The 22,272-nt window shown below is 38.4% G+C and overlaps 1 protein-coding gene across 1 annotated transcript; it reads left to right on the top strand.

Moving 5' to 3' along the window:
* The first annotated feature begins 2,132 nt into the window (after nt 1-2,132).
* Nucleotides 2,133-9,371, top strand: cdk9 (cyclin-dependent kinase 9 (CDC2-related kinase)). Its single transcript, XM_028462178.1, has 8 exons — nt 2,133-2,250; nt 2,390-2,503; nt 4,750-4,831; nt 6,697-6,787; nt 6,855-7,021; nt 7,104-7,275; nt 8,645-8,793; nt 8,874-9,371. The coding sequence occupies exons 1-8, from the start codon at nt 2,162-2,164 to the stop codon at nt 9,237-9,239; spliced, it is 1,230 nt and encodes a 409-aa protein (XP_028317979.1). The 5' UTR covers nt 2,133-2,161; the 3' UTR covers nt 9,240-9,371.
* Nucleotides 9,372-22,272: the final 12,901 nt, after the last annotated feature.

Here is a 22,272-nt window from a genome sequence, read left to right as displayed (position 1 = left end):
AACTTTACTCAGTAAAAGTAAATGAGAGTTTTTACAGTGGGAATAAAAACACATTTTTCAGCAACATTTCAACCTTTTAAGGTTTTTTTAGAAGCAAATGATGTTTGATTTATTGATCTCTGAGGCCTACACTTTGTCTATATCTGATAAATGAAATAAAAATGTTAATTTCCAGCAGCTTTCAGTTGAAAAAGAAACACAGATCTATCATTAATGTTCCTTTCTTTCCTCTGAAGAACCATGTGAGACAAACTGAGTGAGAGACAAAGAGAGTTTTGTGCTGCTTTCAAACACTAATGTGGAAGTTTTACCTTCCCTCATGGTTAGTGGCTGCTTTTATTAACAGTCATGTGATTACTACACCCACAGGCTACACTTTGCTGTAATTACAGGCTTTAGCTGCACCCAGGACAGAAAAGTGATGTTTTGTTAAGTGCTGTGACTCAGGTGCAGCATTTAACAAAACATGACTCAGGCACAGCACAATGAAAGACACGACTGTGAGAGCAGAGCGGCAGGAATACACGTGTTTATGTCACATTATAGAACACACACACACACACACACACACACACACACACACACACACGTACTTTAGAGTAAAAACATCTGTACAGAAAAACATTTGTCAGCACAACGTCAACGCTCGAGGAAAGTAATCTGCTTTAGTGAGTGCAAAAAGACACACATTACAAAGAAGTACACAAAATTACTCATAATGGACACAAAACGTAAGCAAAGACACACAAAACAACACAAAACATCAACACATTTATAAGTCGACTCCAAAGACACAAAATGCCAAAGAATTACAAGAAAGTCACACAAAACAATGACAAAAACACACAAAAATGTAAAAATAGCTTTAAAAAAAAAAAACACACACGCACAAAATGTTAAAAAAAAATAAATAAAAAATAGAAAAAACATCCAAAAGCACACATAATGTTTAATAAAAACTCAAAAAACACACAAAACATAAAAACACATGCCGTGTCATGTTTTTCTTGACATTTTTTGTATTTTTCTGGAAATTCTTTTTTTTAGTCATTTTGTTTATTTTCCTTGTTGTTTTTGGTGTCCTTGTGTTTATTTTTCTGTAATTATTTGATTTATTTTTGCAATAATTTTGTTCATTTTCTTTGTTGTAACGTGTGCTGTGAGTCATTTTGTGTATTTTTGCGATCTTTTCGTGTTTTTTGTTGTCCTTTTATGTATGTAAGAAACCAATATTCCATATTTATTTTGCTCTCTCTTTAACTGAAGTCTGTCAGCCAATATAAAGAGTTCCAAACTCACCACTAGAGGGCAGCATTTCATTACTTTTGAACTAAACTTTTCCTTTAGTTCAGTGTATGTTTTTTTTAAAGATTTATTTGAGCCTTAATAAATATTCAGTAGCTCAATGTTAGAAAATATGTGACGTGATCTAATTGGTTTGCGCATTATGTTGTATTTATTTATCTTTGCTCATAAGATTTGAAATAAATAAAAGTAATAAAAGGATAGTTTAATCATAATGTGACAATTTTCAAATAAAATAACAAAAAATATGTTAACACAAACCATAGCAAAATATTTAATATTTTTGTCAACTAACACAAAATAAATCACAATTTTGTCACATGAAATTAAATCCAATCAGAACTCGTGATGTGATCATGTGATCGATCACATTCGATTTGTCAATTTTGATATCTTTAAATTGGGGCTTTCGCCTTTAATTGGCCATGTAATGTTATAACATTAATGGAATTTGTCCTCTGTATTTAACCCATCACTGAGGAGCAGTGGACAGACAGTTCAGGGTTCAGGGACTTGCTCAACATCAACAACAGCTCAGGTGAGGCTTGAACCAGCAACCCTCCAATTACAAGCTCAGCATCCTAAACCACAAGCCACCACTCCCATATCTTCCAGTCAATGGTATTTAAACATATGTGTAACAGATTTAATAGACTAAAATCTTAATGTAATTAGACTAAAACTAGACTATGACTGATAAAATACTGATGACTAAATTCGGACTAAATCTATTTTAGCCAAAAGACACTAAAACGCTGTAGTAATAACAGTGAACCAGTGGTGGCAGTAATGCGGTTGTTTGCCACCCTCCAGTAAACCATAGAAGAAGAAGACATACAAACCATAGAAGAAGAGGATGACGTCACGGCCTGAACCCGGAACTAAAATCAACAAGATGCAGCGAGACAAAACCAGCAACGCTGCCTCCGCCGCCGCGGCTGAAAAGTACAATATTATGACTATTCCGTACTTTATATGATATGTTTATCCACGTTGTGTTAATGTAGGCATGTTTTAAAATGTAATTAGTGTTGTGAATGTTTCTGAAGAGGCGTTTTATTGTGTGTAATCGCCTGTTTTCCAGGCCCGACCGGGAGGCCGCCATAATGTCCAAATACTACGACGGAGTGGAGTTTCCTTTCTGTGACGAGTTCTCCAAGTATGAGAAGATGGCCAAGATAGGACAGGGCACCTTTGGGTGAGCCTGAACCTACACACGGTGGATATTATCCGTGTTACAGTCCAAACCAATCGATCACATCACAGTGTGGTGCATTCACGGACATGATCCATCATTGTTTCATAAACATCCATTAAAACAGCAGAAATTACCAACAGGTCAGCTTTAAACGTTCAACAAGCAGAGAAATACCTATAGTTGTGTTTTATGTTGATACATGAATAAAAGTTTAACATAGAAACGGAAAGCTAGTAGCTAAATATTGATTAAAACGCTTGTGATTAATTGATATGTAACTAATATGTGAAGGTGTTTTCTACTTTATAAGCTGTTATATAAAGATTAATAATGACAACATAGGGAGAAGTCACTGATTCAATGTTTAGTTCAATTCGATTACTTAAAGGAGACAAATCATGCCTTTAAATCCTTCCTTTTTACATATAAACCATACAGTTGTCTATATAAAGCGGAACTGCAATGCTTGGGTCTGAATTCCTCATTATTATAGCTCCACCACTTTTCTACCCCTTTTCTGATGTGCTTCTAAGAGCAACTCGTTTTGGTGCTGTCTCTTTAAATGCAAATGAGACACTCCATACCCCGCCCCCTCTCCACCCTGTTCGGCCATTTTTGTAGTTTAATAGAAGAGATACGATTATTTAGCGGCGTTTATTCACACGTTATTTACAAAATGTCAACAACGTTAGACTTGTCCATCCAGCCTTACATGTTCCAGCCAGAGTCTGACCCAGTGGAGCGAGATGAAAATGATGATGATGAACCTGCAGAACCCTAACAAGTGAGCTAACACAAGCACCGAGCCAACGCTAGCGCCAAGCTAACGTCATGAAATGCATTTTAATACAGTCTTTTCACAAAAACGGCAAAATGAAATGACTAATGAAAACTTTAGACTTAAATTAAATCACGTAGGCCATATCATCAAGGATCTAAAACGAGCACACAGCGCTAACATATGAAGACGGTGCTAATGCTAACAAAACAATGACAGGGACGTCTTATCATCACACTTTTTAGCGTTATTTACAGCTTACCGAAGTGCTCTGTTCGTCGTCTCCAAAGATAGAAGGAATTGAACCCTCAATCAGACAAAGTCTTTCTGTAAATCCTTCTTTATACTGGTGGAGGTTGATGAAGCAGTCATCATTGAAGTGCTTCACACACACAAAAATGACCTTATCCACAGATGTGGTACATTTCTATAAAAAATAAAACTCAACCAGACACTTTGAAAAGGTTCTGATGCTGGGAGACGGTGTAATGAAGTGTGTGGGTTACTACATCCAACAACCAAACATTTTGACTTATCCTCTCATAACTTCTGCATCCTGGAGCTTGGACTACAAAATAAAAGCCAGAAATAAAAATGGCGGATTGCTCGAAGTGTTGGACCTGGAGTTGATGAACTAATTTGGCAGTTCTGCTGCAAATACTGTGACGTTATTGTTCAAAAAACGTAATAGAGAATAGAAAAATCTAAACAGATTGAAAAATATGACCAAAACAGAAAATAAAGATATCAATGGAGCACCTGAAGAGATTAATTTGAACTTTTCTGTACTTCTAAACACTCTAAATATACAACAAAATGCATTTAAGAGCTAAAAAAGTGGATTTAACATGATATGTCCACTTTAAAAAAAATGGTTAGTGGAGTTTTAAAAAAAAATCTGTGGGGTAAAAACTGTTCAGCTTTGTTCCTTTAATACAGTCAGTGGTTCTCAAGATGTTATGGGTGTTCTCCACTTTGAAATAAGGCGAACTTTCAAGCCTTTTCCCCCAAATAATTTATTAATATTTATGTATTTTCCAAATTTATTGAAAGTCCTAGTGGTGATAAAACAAGTTAATTTTATCAGACCATTCAGAAGCCAACGATGATTTTAAATGAAGCCATGCCTTAATGCACTGTTTCACCTCCACTGGATCAATTCAGACTGTAGCTCCACCAGAGGCACTTTTTAAAGACTCAGGACCAGATCTGTCCACTGAAACCAGCTCTGAATGGGAAGTTATTGAGTGTCAGAAACAGGAAGTAGAATACGAGTCAAACCTATGACGTCACAACAAGAAAACGGCTGAAGCTGATTCCACAGACTGACTTTATTTTCATTTTTCACTTATAAAACATTTGACCGTACATATATTTAATATTTATCTGCAGCTCACACTGTTTAATAATGACTAAGCGTTTCACTGAATTAATGCTGACATTAAAATGTCTTATTATTTTTGAACAGGGAGGTGTTCAAAGCCAAACACAAGCAGACGGGAAAGAAAGTCGCACTGAAGAAAGTTTTGATGGAGAACGAGAAAGAAGGGGTGAGAAATAAATTAATTAGTCGACTAATCAGGTAATCAATTTAACAAAATCAAACAATGGAGACAAAAAATTACTTCATTCAAAAACAGCTTTTTTTTTCTTCATTTAGAAGAAAAAATTAAACATTAAACTAAACTCCATGAAATATGAAGGCAGAAAATAACAAATATAAAACAAATTAAATCAAGTTTTTGATTTTGTTTAAACTAGAGATTTGTGCTGTCTTGACCTTTCTTTATTTTGTCTTGAATTTATTTTATTTATTTTTTACTCTTTAGGTAAAGTTTAAATGTTATACAGGAGCCTTCTTCTCTAAGTATATTAATTTTTGTTAATGTCTGTCCACTGTTGATAATATGTTTTGTTGCATTTTAAACTAAATAAAAATTAATTGAAAATAAAAACCAATCACCAGCAATAAATGTCCAATAAAAAAAAAGGACGGAAGAAAAAACAAAGTGAAAGTGTTTCGTTAGGTTTAGTGTTTTAACATAAAGTTATTTATACTGTATTTTTTTACTGTTTTATTTATACATTTATAGTGTTTTATTTAGAACTATTTATTTTGTATTTTACATTTATTTTGTGTGACATATTGTTAAAAATGTTCAATAATAAACATTGTTTTTTGTTTGATTTTAAAAAAGTAAGGTATTGATAAAGTACCGGATCAATAATAGTAGTAGTATAGTAGTATATTCCCTAATGTTGAACAGGTAAAGCCACAGATTTGTTTGCGTTATTGTTGTAAACTTTAAAATGTACATTTTTATTACCATTTAAGATTTAAATAAATCTGAAAATGTTTATTATGAAAGAAATTGATTCATTGCTTGCGTTCATTGAAAAATACATGATGTTGAAAGATTAGTCGCATTTTAAATCGCAATCACAATATTGAGGAAAAAAATCGCAAGTAGATTATTTTCCAAAATCATTCAGCCCTAGTTTAAAATAAGATAATAAATGTTTGGTCCATGGCAACTTTACTTTTTTTTAGTGGTAATGAATCTGTTTTTCTAAAGATGAGTAAAATAATGAAACTAAACTAGTTTCTAACTTTAAATCTTTTTGCTAAGTTCTCTGATTACGGAGCATAATAACAATAACGCACTGTTTAATGACATCATGCCCTTATATGGTCAGTGAGCAGCTGAGATGCTAATGCTAGCGCTGGTGCGTCTTCAGCGTCTTTTTTCTTTAAATGTTCCCATGGAGGGTGAGGTCTGCTCTACATGTGATACAGGATGTCTTTGTCTGATCAGCTTTTACTAAATATGGATCATAATCAATAAGGTGATCTGTCACAACTGCCATGTTTCTAAAAACCTGCGGGAATGTGAAAGAATATCCACGAGTTGGGCAAAACTTTTAGGTCTAAACTAATGAATGTTTAAGTTTGGGGCGTGAAAGTCATTTAGAGAAATCTGAATATTATTGTTCCCTGGTTTTTAATATCAGTCCTTTCAAAAAATCTTGATTTTTTACTAATTGTTTTTGTAATTTAGAGGAATTGTTTGAGACATTGCAAGATTGTGGAAAAATGTAGAGATTTTTTCCATAATTTGTAATTAAAAATGACTGCATTCATGTGATATAAACCAAGGAAAATGCAGATTAATTTAAAAATAATGTAGAGTAACATTAAATTAGTGAATTTAAGATTTCTACAACTGGATTATTTGATAATTTACACAATGATTTATACTTTCTGTCATTTGTAGTTCCTCCTGCGGGACAAATTAGATGCTTTAAAGGGCCGGATTTGGCCCCCGGGCCTTGAGTTTGACACACTTGTATTTTTTTAAAGACGTTTTTCTCTCTATGTTCAGTTGATTAAAGCTATTGTTTGTATGTTTTTCAGTTTCCAATCACCGCTCTGAGAGAGATTAAGATCCTCCAGCTGCTCAAACACGAGAACGTCGTTAATCTGATAGAGATCTGCAGAACCAAAGGTCAGTAGAAAAGATCAAACATATAGTTTTTATGAATTACAACTGATTAGTGTTTGTGGATGTGAAGCCACTCAGTTCAACAGATACAAAGGAAGCATCTACCTAGTGTTTGACTTCTGTGAACACGACCTGGCGGGATTACTGAGCAACGCTAACGTTAAGTTCACTCTGGCTGAGATCAAGAAGGTGATGCAGATGCTGCTCAACGGGCTCTACTACATCCACAGGAACAAGGTTTATTCACACAGTCACTGTTTAACACGGTTACGCTCACACACTGAGCACCAGGAGAATATTCACGTGTTTGTTTCTACAGATCCTCCACAGAGACATGAAGGCAGCTAACGTGCTAATCACCAGAGACGGCGTTCTGAAGCTAGCTGACTTCGGCTTAGCTCGAGCCTTTAGCCTAGCTAAGAACAGCCAGGGTAACCGCTACACCAACAGAGTGGTCACGCTGTGGTACAGACCCCCAGAACTACTGCTCGGTAAGACACACACACACACGGGAGAGATTAGCTTAGCATGATGTTAGCCACAATGCTAACCCTCAGCTACAGGAACAATCACATGAAAGTCTGTGAAATAATCAACAAATATGATTGTTTATAAAACCTTTAACCAGAGAATCAGCCTCATGTTTTTTCACTAAATCAGTCACCAGATAAACTGATCACCAGTTCAGCTAATACACCATCAGATAAACTTGTGTTTGTACCTTTTGAGTCTTTTCACATTTGACTGAACCCATAATCATCTGAACCAACACGTCAGATGATCCGTGTATCCTTTGTTTTTTAGTTATTCCATTTTAAACCCTAAAATTTTATTAATTTAAAACAAACAAGCAGTTGTTTTTTTGTTTTAAAATTAAATCTTGTTCTGTTTGTGTAATATTTGGATATTAACGGGGAAACTAGAGTTTTAATCTCACACACAGACAGACTTTACCAAACAGTGTTATGGTCCAAATAGTATCCAGATAATCTGGTGACTGGGTGGAGTTTTGCTCCTGGTCCAGATATAAAAAGAAGCAACACATAAGTCACATTACTGGTGAATTGAAATGTTATTAATACATTAATAAGTCAAAACCAAAGAATGGATGTTACGTAAAACATACACATGATATGTGGAACCAGAGGTGGTGTAATGATTGTATTTAATTGTAATTGTAATTGTTTGCTCCTCGTTTCTTGTGATCAACTTCCAGGACCTGGGGATGAGAACCAGGTGTAGTGGACTTCAGTTCTCGCTCTCATTTCCCCGTAAATATCCAAAAACAAGTTTTAGATTAATATACTGATTCATTTTTAAATTAATAAAAGGTTACTTTTTAAAATGTAATTAGTGAAAATTTTGTTTTCTATTTTGTATTGTGTGTTTTTCTGTGTTAAAATAAAACATTCAGTCATGGTTGTTTAACGGGAACTAGTTCCACTACATTAATAATGTATGTAGCACTGCTACTGTGGGAAGCTAACAATGCTAACGTCAGTAGCAATGAAAAGAAATGAACAAATACAATAACGCGTTGTTCCTGCTCTAATCTGAACTACACGTTTCTGCTTTCATTTCCAGTCACAGGATAACACGGTCACTACTTTAACGTTACACGTAGCGAGACACTTTGAACAGGATTGATTTGTCAAACGTTCTAGACATTCATCACCAGTTTTCCCGTGGAAAATAGTGTGTAAATGTGATTATTTATGGGATCAAATTAGTTCTCTCACACACACACAAACACACACGTTACCCTAAATTCTTATTGTCATATTGTCCTAAAACGTGCATGTGAGGCGTTTCCGTGTTGTTTTGGACTCTTTAAATAAAAAAGGGGGGTGTGTGTTGTAGGAGAGCGTGATTATGGGCCCCCCATTGACCTGTGGGGGGCCGGCTGCATCATGGCAGAGATGTGGACCAGGAGTCCCATCATGCAGGGAAACACTGAGCAGCACCAGCTGACCCTCATCAGTCAGCTGTGTGGGTCCATCACTACAGAGGTGAGCTCAGGCTGCTGCTCCACGTCCGCGTAGGCCCCACTCTGACCCCTCCTCCTCTGACCCCACCCCCTCCTTTCCAGGTGTGGCCCAACGTGGATAAGAAGTACGAGCTGTATCAGAAGATGGACCTTCCCAAAGGTCAGAAGAGGAAGGTGAAGGACCGTCTGAAGGCCTACGTGAAGGACCCATACGCCCTGGACCTGATCGATAAGCTGCTGGTCCTGGACCCCGCCCAGAGGACGGACAGCGACGATGCTCTCAACCACGACTTCTTCTGGTCCGACCCCATGCCCTCCGACCTCAAGAACATGTTGTCCACTCACAACACGTCCATGTTTGAGTACCTGGCCCCGCCCAGACGCAGGGGTCACATGCCCCAGCAGCCGCCCAATCAGAACCGCAACCCGGCCACCACCAGTCAGACGGAGTTTGACCGAGTGTTCTGACGCTGCCGCTGTGCGTTCCTCCGTTACTGTGAACTGATTTTATTCTTGTTTTCTACGATAAACATGTTCTAGCATCTCACGCTGCGTTCAAAGGTCATCGTTTATAATAAACTGACTGTTTTTTAAATTAAAGTTGTTTCTGTTCATTTCAGCAGAAGAGACAAAACTCTAAAATGTTCATGAATTTAATATGTATATTAATTAGGGCTGGGACTTAATCGCATTAATTGTAATGAAATAATTACAGAAAAATAATGTAGGTAATCCAGTTTGTGCCAGTGTAGATGAGACATTCTCATATAAAATATACAACATGACGACAAAAATACATGAAATGACAAAGATAAACACAAATGACTCATAATAAGCAATAAAACACATTTACTGACGCACATATATCTATCCTACAAATACACGCAAAATAACTGAACGATTTACACGAGACAGAAAACACACGAGTGCCTCCAAAAACATAATAACTTTAAACAAATACTGTTTATTTCATGATATCTGCAGATATTCAAACTATTTTACACTGTTCAGTTTATGCTTCTCTGGAATGTTCTATACTAAGTGATGTTTTTTTATTTTATTACAAACATTTGTTTTGGAAAGTTTATAAAAAAGCAAGAATATAGTTAAATGCAAGTTAGTGCTTTGTGAACAATGTAATCATAACAAACCAAAACGTTGCTTATGGTGGCAAATATTGAGCCATTAATTTAGATTAATTTATTACAAAATCTCTAAATGTTTGTAATTGAGTCACATATTGCCATGTTAAAAATGTATAAAAACAAAACATATTTGGCAGCAGGTGGCGCTAGTGCAGCTGCAGTGCTTTAGGAAAGTGATTGTGTGGGTGATCACATGACTTTAGTGTTACACTAATAAAATGGTTCAAAGTCACCAAAAATGGTGGAAAAGGTGTTGAAATGGGATTTTAAAAACCACAGAAACTGGTTAAAAGTTGTATATTTGAGTGGACAAAAATAATGATGGTTAAAATTGGAGAAATGTAGCAAAAATACATTAAAAGGAGCAAAAATATAGCAAGAGAAAGTGATGAAAATAGGTTAAAATATGGAAAGTTTGGTGTAGTTGCAGAAAAAAGGTAATAAATTGGCTTAAATTGTTCACAAAATATTTTCAGTTTCTTGAAAGCATCTGGCGACCCCTCAGTGTCTCGTGACTTCAAATGGGGTCCCAACTCCAACTTTGAGAACCCCTGGTCTATACCAGCTATTCTCAACTGGTGGGTCGGGACCCAAAAGTGGGTCGCAGACCTGTACTGGGTGGGTGATGTACAGCTGGTCAAAAATAAATGAATACTTAATATTTCTCATGTTGGACGTCTTTTATTTTGAAAGAAACTTTTCTTTTGCATTTCATGCTGTGAAATGCATGTTACACAGGAAAATATAGAGATTAATGTTTTAAACACAAGATTATATGCGTGTGTTTTCAACAGCTAATTGAGAAAAAAATTATTTGTGTTTGAATTCTAAAAAAAAAAATGGGGTCACAATTGAATGACTATGGTCAAATGTGGGTCCCAGGGTGAGACCAGTAGAGAACGCCTGGTCTACACAACATGGGCGTCACATTTTAGTTCACGAGCCAAATGCAGAGAAGAAAGATTATAGGTCGGGAAAAAGAGCAACGCCAACATTAATGTGCCATAGTTTGTCTTCCACTTATAAATGATTTATAAAGTATGTTAAGCATCAACTTATCTAAAAATATGTGACAGATTTCAGTCCCTGCAGGAGCTTCACTTTAAAATTCCATGATTTTCAGACCCATATTTGTGTAATTTTAGGAATTTTGTGGGATTTTGGAAGATTTAAGAGTTTAGAACTGACTGCCATCATGAAAAAAATGATGAATGTGTGGTGAAATTGACAAAAATAATCATGACAAAATATTAAGCAGTTAAAAGTGACAATAATGTGTCAACATATGTGACATTAGGTGTAAAAGTGGTAGAAAGGGTTTATAAGTGGAAAAAATATGTAGAAAAGTCATAAAAATGTGATGTAGAAGTGTCAGAAATGGGAGAAATTTGGCAAAAATACATTAAAAGGAGCAAAAATATGGTAAGAAAAAGTGATGAAAATATGTTAAAATATGGTGAGTTTGGTGGAATTGGAGAAAAATTGTAAAAATAAGCAAAAATGGGCTGAAATTGTTCAGAAAATATTCTTAGTTTCTTGAAGGAATTTTGCAAAGTTGAGAACCACTGCTGTAAATGAATTTATCAATCCAGTGTTTACAAACATTAGTAACATCAGGTTGATCGATGATAAATTAATCTATAAAATAATACATAAACTGTTGTGGTTTATATTTTAGTTTGAGTGTATCTGTATCACACACACACACACACACACACGCCCCTAGGCTGCTGCTTCCTCCATGTCACACTATGATCTCCTCCTGTGATTTATTGCTGCGTTAGTTCCAGGTTTTTATGTGAGATGAGATTTTGTCATCAATGACATGAACAGCAGTGTTTCTCATAAATTAAAAATGGCTCCAGTCGACGTGTGTGTGTGTGTGTGTGTGTGTGTGTGTGTGTGTGTGTGTGGCGTGCGTGTGTAAAACCAAGACTACACCAGTCCTCCAGGTTTAAACATGTGTGGCCCCCCAAAACAACCCCCCCAACATTTGTAATTGAAGAATATATACAAAGTTCAACATAAATGTCACCAGTAAACAAACCTTGACACATAAAATACCACAATATTGAAGATAATTTCACAAAATGATAGAAATACAAATCAAAACAAAGCATTGCCTTGTGGCTTGCGCTGACCGGTGGGCGGCAGGACCTGCTGGACTGTGGGCAGTTTGTGGGCTGGGGTGGGGGGGGCGCCCCTGGGGGGCTTTGCCAGGGGACTCACCCTTGAGGGTTCCTGGTCCTGGGTCCGGCGTACTTGGCAGGGTGGCTGGGCCTGTCCTGACTGGTGTTTTCCGGGGCGGGTGCATACCTGTGGGTGCGGCAGGGGGTGGCCCCTGCTTGAGTGGTGCCCTGCGACTCTGCCACCTCGGGGCTGCATGCGTCGCATGCCGGTATGGTGGTCTGGCTGGGCCCTTGGGTAGAGGGGGCTGACTTTGGCTATAACTAAGGCTCATCGCACAGCTCTGGCCGTCTGCTGGGCTTGGGCCTTAGTTCCCCTACTGGGGGCTCTCTGGGCCCTCCCCGCGGGGGGCTGGATGTTGGTGGGGGTCCATGGGGTTGGGGGTTGGGATCGGTGGCGGGGTGCGCCTGATCCTCGGCTCCTTGGGGCTTTCTCGGGTGTGTATGTGGGGGCGGGGCCTTCAATCTCGGCTTGGGATCTTGGGGGCATCTGGGGGGCCGCTCGGCTGTGGGGGGGTGGCCTGCGGCTCCTTGGCCCCCACTCCTTCTGCTGTCCTGGCTGCATCTTTGGGCCCTGCAGCTCTTGGGTTTACAGTAGAGGTTCTTCCACATACACTGGTCTATGATACACTGACATGTCTTAGACTGTAGATAAAACTGGGCTTAACTTTAGACACGTTGATCCTAAATACCTGTTGTAGGTTTTACCACTCACTCCTTCCCTCTGTCCACAGACACCAGCTACACAACTACAACTACACATCTCACTCTAATCAACTCTTCCCCATCTTTACATTTACCACCTTGAGTCTCTCCTCCCTGTCCCCCCCCACCCCCCCCCCCCCCCCCCCCACCCAGGTTATTTAATTACAATAACAAAACATTGCTGTGTTAAAAAGATGATTTATTGTAGTGTTGACCTTTGACATCATGTGCAGACAAAGAGAAAAAACAACAACAGAATAATCAATTATTCATAATTAATTTAATATAATTGATACATAATCATATAGAGTAAAAGATGTTGACCTGCATGTAACACGTTTAAGAATATTTTTTTTGTTATATGATGAAGAATTTTTCAAATGCAACAAAATAAACATTTCTATGCTGTTTATGTACATGTTTTATTAAACGTGGAAGTAACTTTACTCAAATGTTTCTGTTTCACCTCAAACACTTCCTCCTTCATTTCAAACATTTGGAATCATCATCATCATCATATGTTGGCAGGAACGTGTGTGTGAGTGTGTGTGTGTGTGTGTGTGACTGACGGCTCCATATGTGAGTCAGCATGTGTCTGAGCTTTTTTCTGCCAGAGGACGTTAGGAAGCAGCAGCAGGCTGTCATTAGAGCTCAGATGATTGATTACACACACACTGAGCACACACACACACACACACACACACACACACTCTGAGCACACACACGCGTTTTGTGTTTTCAGACTCAATATCTGTGTTTTTGTTATTTGTATATTTTTGTTATCCTTTATTTTCTGTAAATTTAAGTTTTTGTCTCTAATTTGTATCATTTTTTGTATTTTCTAGTTTGTAGTAGTTTATTTTGTGTATTTTTGGTGTTTTTCTGTGACTTTGCTGATTTAACTTTGTGAATTTGTTTTTAATTTGATGTTTTTCCTCCTGCAGTCATTTTGTGTATTTTTCTGTAATATTGTATGCTTTTCCTGATATCTATTTAGTTGTTTTGTGTATTTTTGTGTTGTTGTTTTTCTGTAATAAGGTATTTTGTGGGTCTGTTGTAGTTTGTAGTGGGATATTTTTCTGTAATTTTTCTGTTCTTTAAGTTATTTTGTGTAATATGTAGTGTTTTGTATTGTTCTGTAATTTTGTATATTTTTTTCAAGGCATTTTATTTCCATTGTCGTTTGTGTTTTTTAATCATTTTGGAGACATTTTTGAGTTTATTTGTGTAATTTTATTTCATTGTATGTGCCTTTGTTGCCTTTTTGTATGTTTTACTGGTATTTTGGGTTTTAATTTTAATATTTTTGTTCCCCTTTTGTATATTTTTCTGTAAATTTGGAAGATTTTTGAGTCATTTTGAGTATTTTTAACTAATTGCATGTGTTTTTGTTGCCTATTTGTATGTTTTTCTGATATATTTGTACTTGTTTTGTGTATTTTTATTATCCTTTTGTTGGTTTTTCTTTTTCTTGTATTCATTTCTTACGTTTTGAGCTTAGATTAGTATATCTTTGTATTTGGTTATCATTTTATAGGTCGTTAGTGGGTTTCCCTCATCATTTTGGGTGTAATTTTGTGTCTGTTTGCTGTTGTTTGGTGTATTTTTTGTCAGTTGTTACATTTACATTGGGGGGTGGGGGGTGGGGGGTGTATAATATAATGTTTCCATGTTGAGGGTCAGACAGTGACAGACGGCGCCTCCTGCAGATGCTGGAGTGTTATTGCATTAGTTTCCCAGTAGGCAGAGGATGAGCTTGTGTTGAACACAGTCAGAGGTCCATCAAACCATTAGTCGCTCTGCACGCCTCCACCCAGCAGCACATTTCCCATGATGCACCATGACTGACTGCAGCTCTTTGGGGAGTTAATGGTTCAGTGTGAGAAGATCAGCCTTCATAGAGATGTGTGTGATTTAACTACAAATAGTATTAAAATGATGATGATGCACCAGTGTAGCTCCACTAAAGCTAAACATGTTTTAATAATCACTGAAAGCATCACATTTCTATAAAACCCATAGATCATTTTAGTTCAGGGGCCAAATATGGACCAGTTTAATCTCTAATCAGCCACAGATTTTAAACTGTACAACCAGCATTTTTATCATTAAGTTCTCTTGTTTGCACTGACACCTATAATAGTATTTAATGTAAGACACCAACAATATCCAAGCAATAAGTGACAGATATCAATCTTAAATTACCTTGATTTTATTACCAGGTATTATTTAATTTGGGGACATTTTGGGGTAAAATTTAAGGAAAAATTGTAGGATTTTGGAAGAATTTAGAGTACTTTCAACAATTTGAGATAAAAAAATAACTTCCATTATGTGATATAGACATGGAAAAAGTGTGAGCCCGGGGAAAAATGTGTAATTTCATTACATTTGTGTATTTGGATGTAATGAAATATCTACAAATGAATTAGTTTGTAATTTACAAAATGAGTCATGTTTTTGCTGTTATTTTTACTTTCTCCTGCAGGCCAAATTGGTGGCTTTAAATCAATCAATCAATCAATCAATCTTTATTTGTATAGCGCCAAATCATAACCAATGGTATCTCAAGGCACTTTACAGTAGAGCAGTCTTAAGGACGGACTCTTCATTTTATGGATACACACATATGCATATATACGTATATACACATACATATGTATCCCACACCCAACATGAATTCATCATGGCGGCAAGGAAAACCTTCTGTTAAGCAGCAGGAACCTTGTGTGGATCCCATTCCTATGATGAACAGCCATCCACGTTATGCTGTGTTGGGTGTGTGCAGAGGAAAGGGTGGAGACAGAGCCGCTGAGTCTCTGTAACTCCACACTGAGGATCCCACGGACCTGCAAGACAAAAGCCAGAAGGAGTACAGGAGCAAACACACAAGGGAGTAAGCAGACATAGAGGGAGTGTTTGAAAGAGGAATGGGACCCTCTCCGGTCCCTCTCTAACCTAAATGACCTCTCTCTTAACGCCCTCTCCAACCTCTCTCCAACCGAGCATGCCAGACCCCCCCCCCGGCAGTCTATGCCTATTGCATCTTAATTATGAGCTATGAGCTGGTTCCTAACTAAAAGCTTTATCAAAGAGGAATGTTTGAGCCTAACCTTAAAGGTAGAGAGGGTGTCTGCCCCCCGAACCGTGGTTGGTAGATGGTTCCAGAGAAGTGGGGCCTGATAACTGAAAGCTCTTCCTCCTATACTACTTTTAGAGATGAATGGAACAACGAGTAGTCCAGCATTTTGAGAGCGTAGTGTTCTGGGGGGATTGTATGGCACTACAAGCTCCTTGAGATAGACTGGTGCCTGTCCATTTAGGGCTTTATAAGTGAGAAGAAGAATCTTGAATTCTATTCTATATTTTATGGGAAGCCAATGCAGAGAGGCTAATACAGGAGTAATGTGATCTCTTCTCCTAGTTTTAGTCAGTACACGTGCTGCAGCATTTTGAACCAGCTGAAGTGTCTTAAGCGACTTGCTCGGGCAGCCTGCTAAAAGAGAATTACAATAATCCAGTCTAGAGGTAACAAAAGCATGGACTAGTTTTTCGGCGTCGCCCTGAGACAGGATAGATCTGATTTTAGCAATGTTACGGAGATGAAAGAAGGCAGTTCTTGAAGTTTGTTTTATGTGAGAGTTGAAGGATAAGTCCTGATCAAATAGAACCCCAAGGTTTCTAACAGTTGTGCTTTGTGCCAGAGTAATGCCATCTAGGGCAGTTAGGCTAGCATAGGTTTCTCTAAGGTGTCGCGGGCCCAGTACAATGACCTCAGTCTTGTCTGAGTTGAGAAGAAGAAAATTTTGGTCCATCCAGGCCCTAATGTCCTTTAGACAGGCCTCAAGTTTAGATAGCTGATTTGTCTCACCTGACTTCATTGATACATACAGTTGGGTATCATCAGCATAGCAGTGGAAGTTAACAGAGTATTTTCTCATAACATTACCAAGGGGGATCATATAGATACAGAAGAGGATTGGACCTAGCACAGAGCCCTGAGGAACCCCGTAGCTTACTTTAGTGTACACAGAAGACTTATTATTCACGTGTACAAACTGGTACCTATCAGATAGGTAGGACTTAAACCAGTTTAGGGCAGTCCCTGTGATTCCAAGTAATTTCTCTAATCTCTCTAGTAGAATATAGTGATCTATAGTGTCAAAAGCTGCACTAAGATCTAATAAAACCAGGACTGAGAGTCGTCCTTCATCTGAAGCCCAGAGTAGATCATTAGTTACTTTAACTAAAGCAGTCTCTGTGCTGTGTTGAGCTCTAAAGCCTGACTGGAAGTCCTCGAACAGGCTGTTGTTTTGAAGAAATTCACAGAGCTGAGCTGCCACAACTTTCTCAAGAATCTTTGAAATAAAAGGAAGATTAGATATAGGCCTGTAGTTTGCTAAAGTGCTGGAATCAAGAGTAGGTTTTTTGAGAAGGGGTTTGATTACAGCTACTTTAAAGGACTGTGGCACGTAGCCTATTGATAGAGATATATTTATTGTCTCCAACAAAGATGGGCAGACTAGGGGAATAACTTCTTTAAACAGCTTAGTTGGGATCGGATCTGAAAGGCAGGTCGATGGTTTGGAGGATGAAATAATAGAGTTAAGTTCCTGAAGTCCTATATGTGTGAAACAGTTTAGGTTAGGCCTATTTACATTTAATGGTACAGCAGGCCCAGGTGAAGGCAGGGAGTGGCTAATTTTATCTCTAATCTTGTGAATTTTATCGTTAAAAAATGTCATAAAGTCCTCACAGCTGAGGGCTAGAGGAATCATGGGCTCAATAGAGCTCTGACTTTGTGTTAGCCTGGCTACAGTGCTGAAAAGGTACCTCGGATTATTTTTATTTTCTTCAATTAGTGAGGAATAGTATGTAGATCGACTATGTCGTAAGGCTGTCATGTATTTACTATGGCTTTCTTGCCAAAGTATTCGTGACTCCTCTGTTTTATTGGAGCGCCACATTCTCTCTAATTTACGGGTTGTTTGTTTGAGTGTGTGAGTTTCAGAGCTAAACCACGGAGCTTTCCTCTGACGTTTAATAGTTTTTTCCCTCAATGGGGCAATTGAGTCCAAGGTGGATTTTAGTAGACTAGCAGAGCTATCGACAAGCAGATCCAGTTGAGAGGGGTTATAATTAATATCATAGTTATTTATTGGATGGTGCACTGAGTTTAAGGCAGCAGGAATGGCCTCTTTAAATTTAGCCACAGCACTGTTGGATAGATTTCTACTTGTAACTATTTTATTGCACAGTGCGAGATCCTCTAGGATAATGTTAAAAGATATTAAAAAGTGATCTGATAGCAGAGGATTTTCAGGGTAGACTTTTAGTTCATTAATATCAAGGCCATATGTTAGAACAAGATCAAGAGTATGATTTAAACGATGAGTAGCTTCATTAATAGTTTGAAAAAAGCCAACTGAGTCTATTAGGGACATAAAGGCTGAGCTCAGGCTATCACTATCTTTGTCCACATGGATATTAAAATCTCCTACTATCAGTATTTTATCAGAACTGAGGACTAAGTTTGATATAAACTCAGAGAATTCTGATAGAAATTCAGAATAAGGGCCTGGAGGACGGTAAATTATCGCAAATAAGACTGGCTGGCAGGTTTTTGATTCGATATGAGATAAATTTAGAACCAGGCTTTCAAAGGAAGTGTAACTGGCCTTTGGTTTAGGATAGATTAGGAGAGAGGAATGATAAATAGCTGCTACACCACCTCCACGGCCTATGTCTCGTGGCATATGAGTATTTAAATGACTGGGAGGAGTGGCTTCATTTAAACTAACATATTCATCTTGATACAGCCATGTTTCAGTTAAACAGAATAAATCAAGGTTATTTTCTGAGATAAGGTCATTTACTAGTAGAGATTTGGATCTCAGTGATCTAATATTTAATAGAGCACATCTAATGGTTTTATGTTTTGGTGTTTCTAGATTTGAGATTTTAATTTTTTTCAGATTTTTATAATTGATAGCTCTTTTATTTGATTTTATGTTAAAATCATTGTGAAATATGGGTCGGGGGACTGACACCGTCTCCATAAAATAATATTCATCACCATCACAACAGTTGTCATGGCGATGAACACAGCTATCCTGATAGCAATGGGAGGGAAACTGTCCTAAGGCAAGCGCAGAGGGGCGTGGAGGACTCCCCCTCTGTAACATGGTCTCATTCATGAGATGTCATAACAGTGACTGTGCCATGTTTTCTGATAGTAGAGATGCTCCCTCCAAAGTAGGATGGATTCCATCTCTTCCTATCAGGTTCGGTTTTCCCCAGAAGGATCTCCAATTATCAATGAAGCCCACCTCGTTTTCTGGACACCACCTCGATAGCCAGCGGTTAAATGATGACATGCGGCTATACATGTCATCACTGGTCAGATTTGGTAAGGGACCAGAGAAAATTACGGAGTCCGACATTGTTTTAGCATAAGCACAAACTGATTCAATGTTCACTTTGGTTGCTTCCGACTGACGACGTCGGGAGTCATTAGTGCCGACATGGAGGACTATCCTATCAAACTTACGATTACTCTTTGCCAGCAACTTTAGATTTGATTCTATGTCGCCCGCTCTGGCCCCTGGGATGCACCTCACGATGCCCGCTGACTTCGCTAGCTTCACGTTTCTCACTATGGAGTCGCCAATTATCAGAGTTTGTTCCCCGGTGAGTGTGTTGTCCTCACAGAGGGGGGAGAACCTGTTTGAGACGTGAACATGGTGGTGTCCCGAGCGGCTTTTTGACCTTCGACTATGCTTACCACGGACAGTAACCCACTCATTGCTGGCCGGGGGGGAGGCTAAGCTAGAGCTAGCACGGTCCGCACCGGCTAGGTCCTGCTTGCTAGCTTCGGTTTTGGTATCAGGGGTGCGGAACCGCTTCTCCAGATTGTTGATCCTCGCCTCCATATCTAACAGTACGCTACACTTTATGCAACTACCATTGTCCCTAAAGGAGGACGAGGAGTAACTAAACATCTGACACACCGGGCAGGAGAGCGGAGGGGAGGAGAGAGAAGCCATAGGTGCTAAATTTAAGCTAAGCTAAGCTAAGGACAAAAGGAAGTTTAAAGGAGATTGTACTGCCTATAAGAGGCGAGATTGCTTTTTACTTAACCTTCGTACGTTTAACTGTACGGTAAAAAATTAAAACAAGTGTTTTCAAGGCTAAAATATCAATGACAACAAGTTTGATTAGAGTTAGCAGAACACAGTAGTAGAGCGCTGCAAACAGCGGTAGAGTGTAAACAGGAAATGATCGATACGTCACCACGTCAGCACAGCAGAGCACAGCAGACGTACATGAGATGCTTAAAGGGCCGGATTTGGTCCCCGTGCCTTGAGTTTGATACACACATTCACATATAGGTCAGATTTGTCAAAAAGAAAACAGGTTATATTTGGTTATTCCAAAATTCAGTGTTTCAGGTCATTCAGGACATTGTGTGTGTGTGTGTGTGTGTGTGTGTGTGTGTGTGTGTGTGTGTGTGTGTGTGTGTGTGTGTGTGTGTGCGTGTGTGCGTGCGTGCGTGCGTGCGTGTGTGTGCGTGATCAGAAGAAGCTCTAAGGCTAATGTTAATGTCAGATTTATTATTAACTTGCACCAGGCTTTTAAACTCCCACTGATTCAGATGAAAAACATTTGGAATGGGGCTCATCAATCACACACACACACACACACACACACACACACACACACACTGGGACTGTCAGAATCCTGCAGCGCTCTGTGTGTGTGCAACTGATGGCTTAAAGCAGTAGTGTGTGTGTGTGTGTGTGTGTGTGTGTGTGTGTGTGTGTGTGTGTGTGTGTGTGTGTGTGTGTGTGTGTGTGTGTGTGTGTGTGTGTGTGTGTGTGTGTGTGTGTGTGTGTGTGTGTGTCAGCTGTAATGATGTGTTTCAGTGTTAGTGAAATGTCTTCCTCTGTTCATTCAACATAAAAAAACTCCATGAAATCATCTTTAAAACAATAACAGGACATTTATAGAGGCTGCACAGTAAAGGTCAGGGGCCAGGCAATCCTCTCTATACTGTACAGGTGCTGGTCATATAATTAGAATATCATGAGAAAGTTGATTTATTTCAGTAATTTCATTCAAAAAGTGAAACTTGTATAATGTCTACATTCATTACACTCAGACTGATATATTTCAAGTATTTATTTATTTTAATGTTAATGATTATAACTGACAACTAATGAAAACTCTAAATTAAGTATCTCAGATAATTAGAATTTTATGGAGAGGTTTAATATTAAAGACACCTGGTGTTCTACAAAGACCTTTAGATGTTCTCCAGTCTAGTTCTGTAGGTCTACACAATCATGGAGAAAACTGCTGACCTGACAGTTTTCCAAAAGACGTCCATTGACACCTTGAACAAGGAGGACCAGACACAAAGGTCATGGCTAAAGAGGCTGGATGTTCACAGAGTCCAAACACATTCATAGAGAGGTGAAGGGAAGGAAAAGATGTGGTAGAAAAAAGTCTACAAACAATAGTGATAGCCACGCCCCCTGTAGAGGATTGTGAAACTAAACCCATTCAAACATGTGGAGGAGATTCACAAAGAGTGACTGTAGCTGGAGTCAGAGCTTCAAGAACCACCACGTACAGACGTATGTAAGACATGGTTTCAGCTGTAGCATTCCTGGTGTCAAGACACTGAACTAGAGACAGCGTCAGAAGCGTCTCGTCTGGGCTAAAGACAAAAAGGACTGGACTGCTGCTGAGTGGTCCAAAGTGATGTTCTCTGATCAAAGAACATTTAGCATGTTCTTTGGAGATCAACGTCCCAGAGTCTGGAGGAAGAGAGGAAAGGAACAGAATCCACGTTGCTTGAGGTGGAGTGTAAAGTTTCCACAGTCAGTGATGGTTTGGGGTGCCATGTCATGTGCTGGTGTTGGTCCACTGTGGTTCCTTAGGTCCAAGGTCAATGTAGATGTCTACCAGGAAGTTTTAGAACACTTCATGCTTCCTGCTGCTGACCAACTTTATGGAGATGCACATTTCATTTTCCATCAGGACCTAACACCTGCACACAGTGCTAAAGCTACCAGTACCTGGTTTAAGGACCATGGTATCCCTGTTCATGATTGGTCATCAAACTGGCCTGACCTTCACCACATAGAACATCTATGAGGTATTGTGAAGAGGAAGATGTGAGACACCAGACCCAACAATGCAGAAGATCTGAAGGTCACTATCAGAACAACCTGGGCTCTCATAACACCTGATCAGTACCACAGACCGACCCACTCCATGCCACGCCCATTACGGCAGTAATTATAATTATATACTATATATAGTAAGTATTGAGTATATGATCATACTTTTCATCTTCATACTTTTCAGTTGGTCATTATTTCTACAAATATTTTTAGTAATATTCTAATTAACTGAGATACTGAATTTGGGTTTTTTGTTATTTGTCAGTTATAATCG

This window comes from Gouania willdenowi, chromosome 12 (genome assembly GCF_900634775.1).
Source record: "Gouania willdenowi chromosome 12, fGouWil2.1, whole genome shotgun sequence".
NCBI classification, from domain to species: Eukaryota; Metazoa; Chordata; class Actinopteri; order Blenniiformes; family Gobiesocidae; genus Gouania; species Gouania willdenowi.
This window is presented reverse-complemented; position numbering and strand designations above follow the sequence as displayed.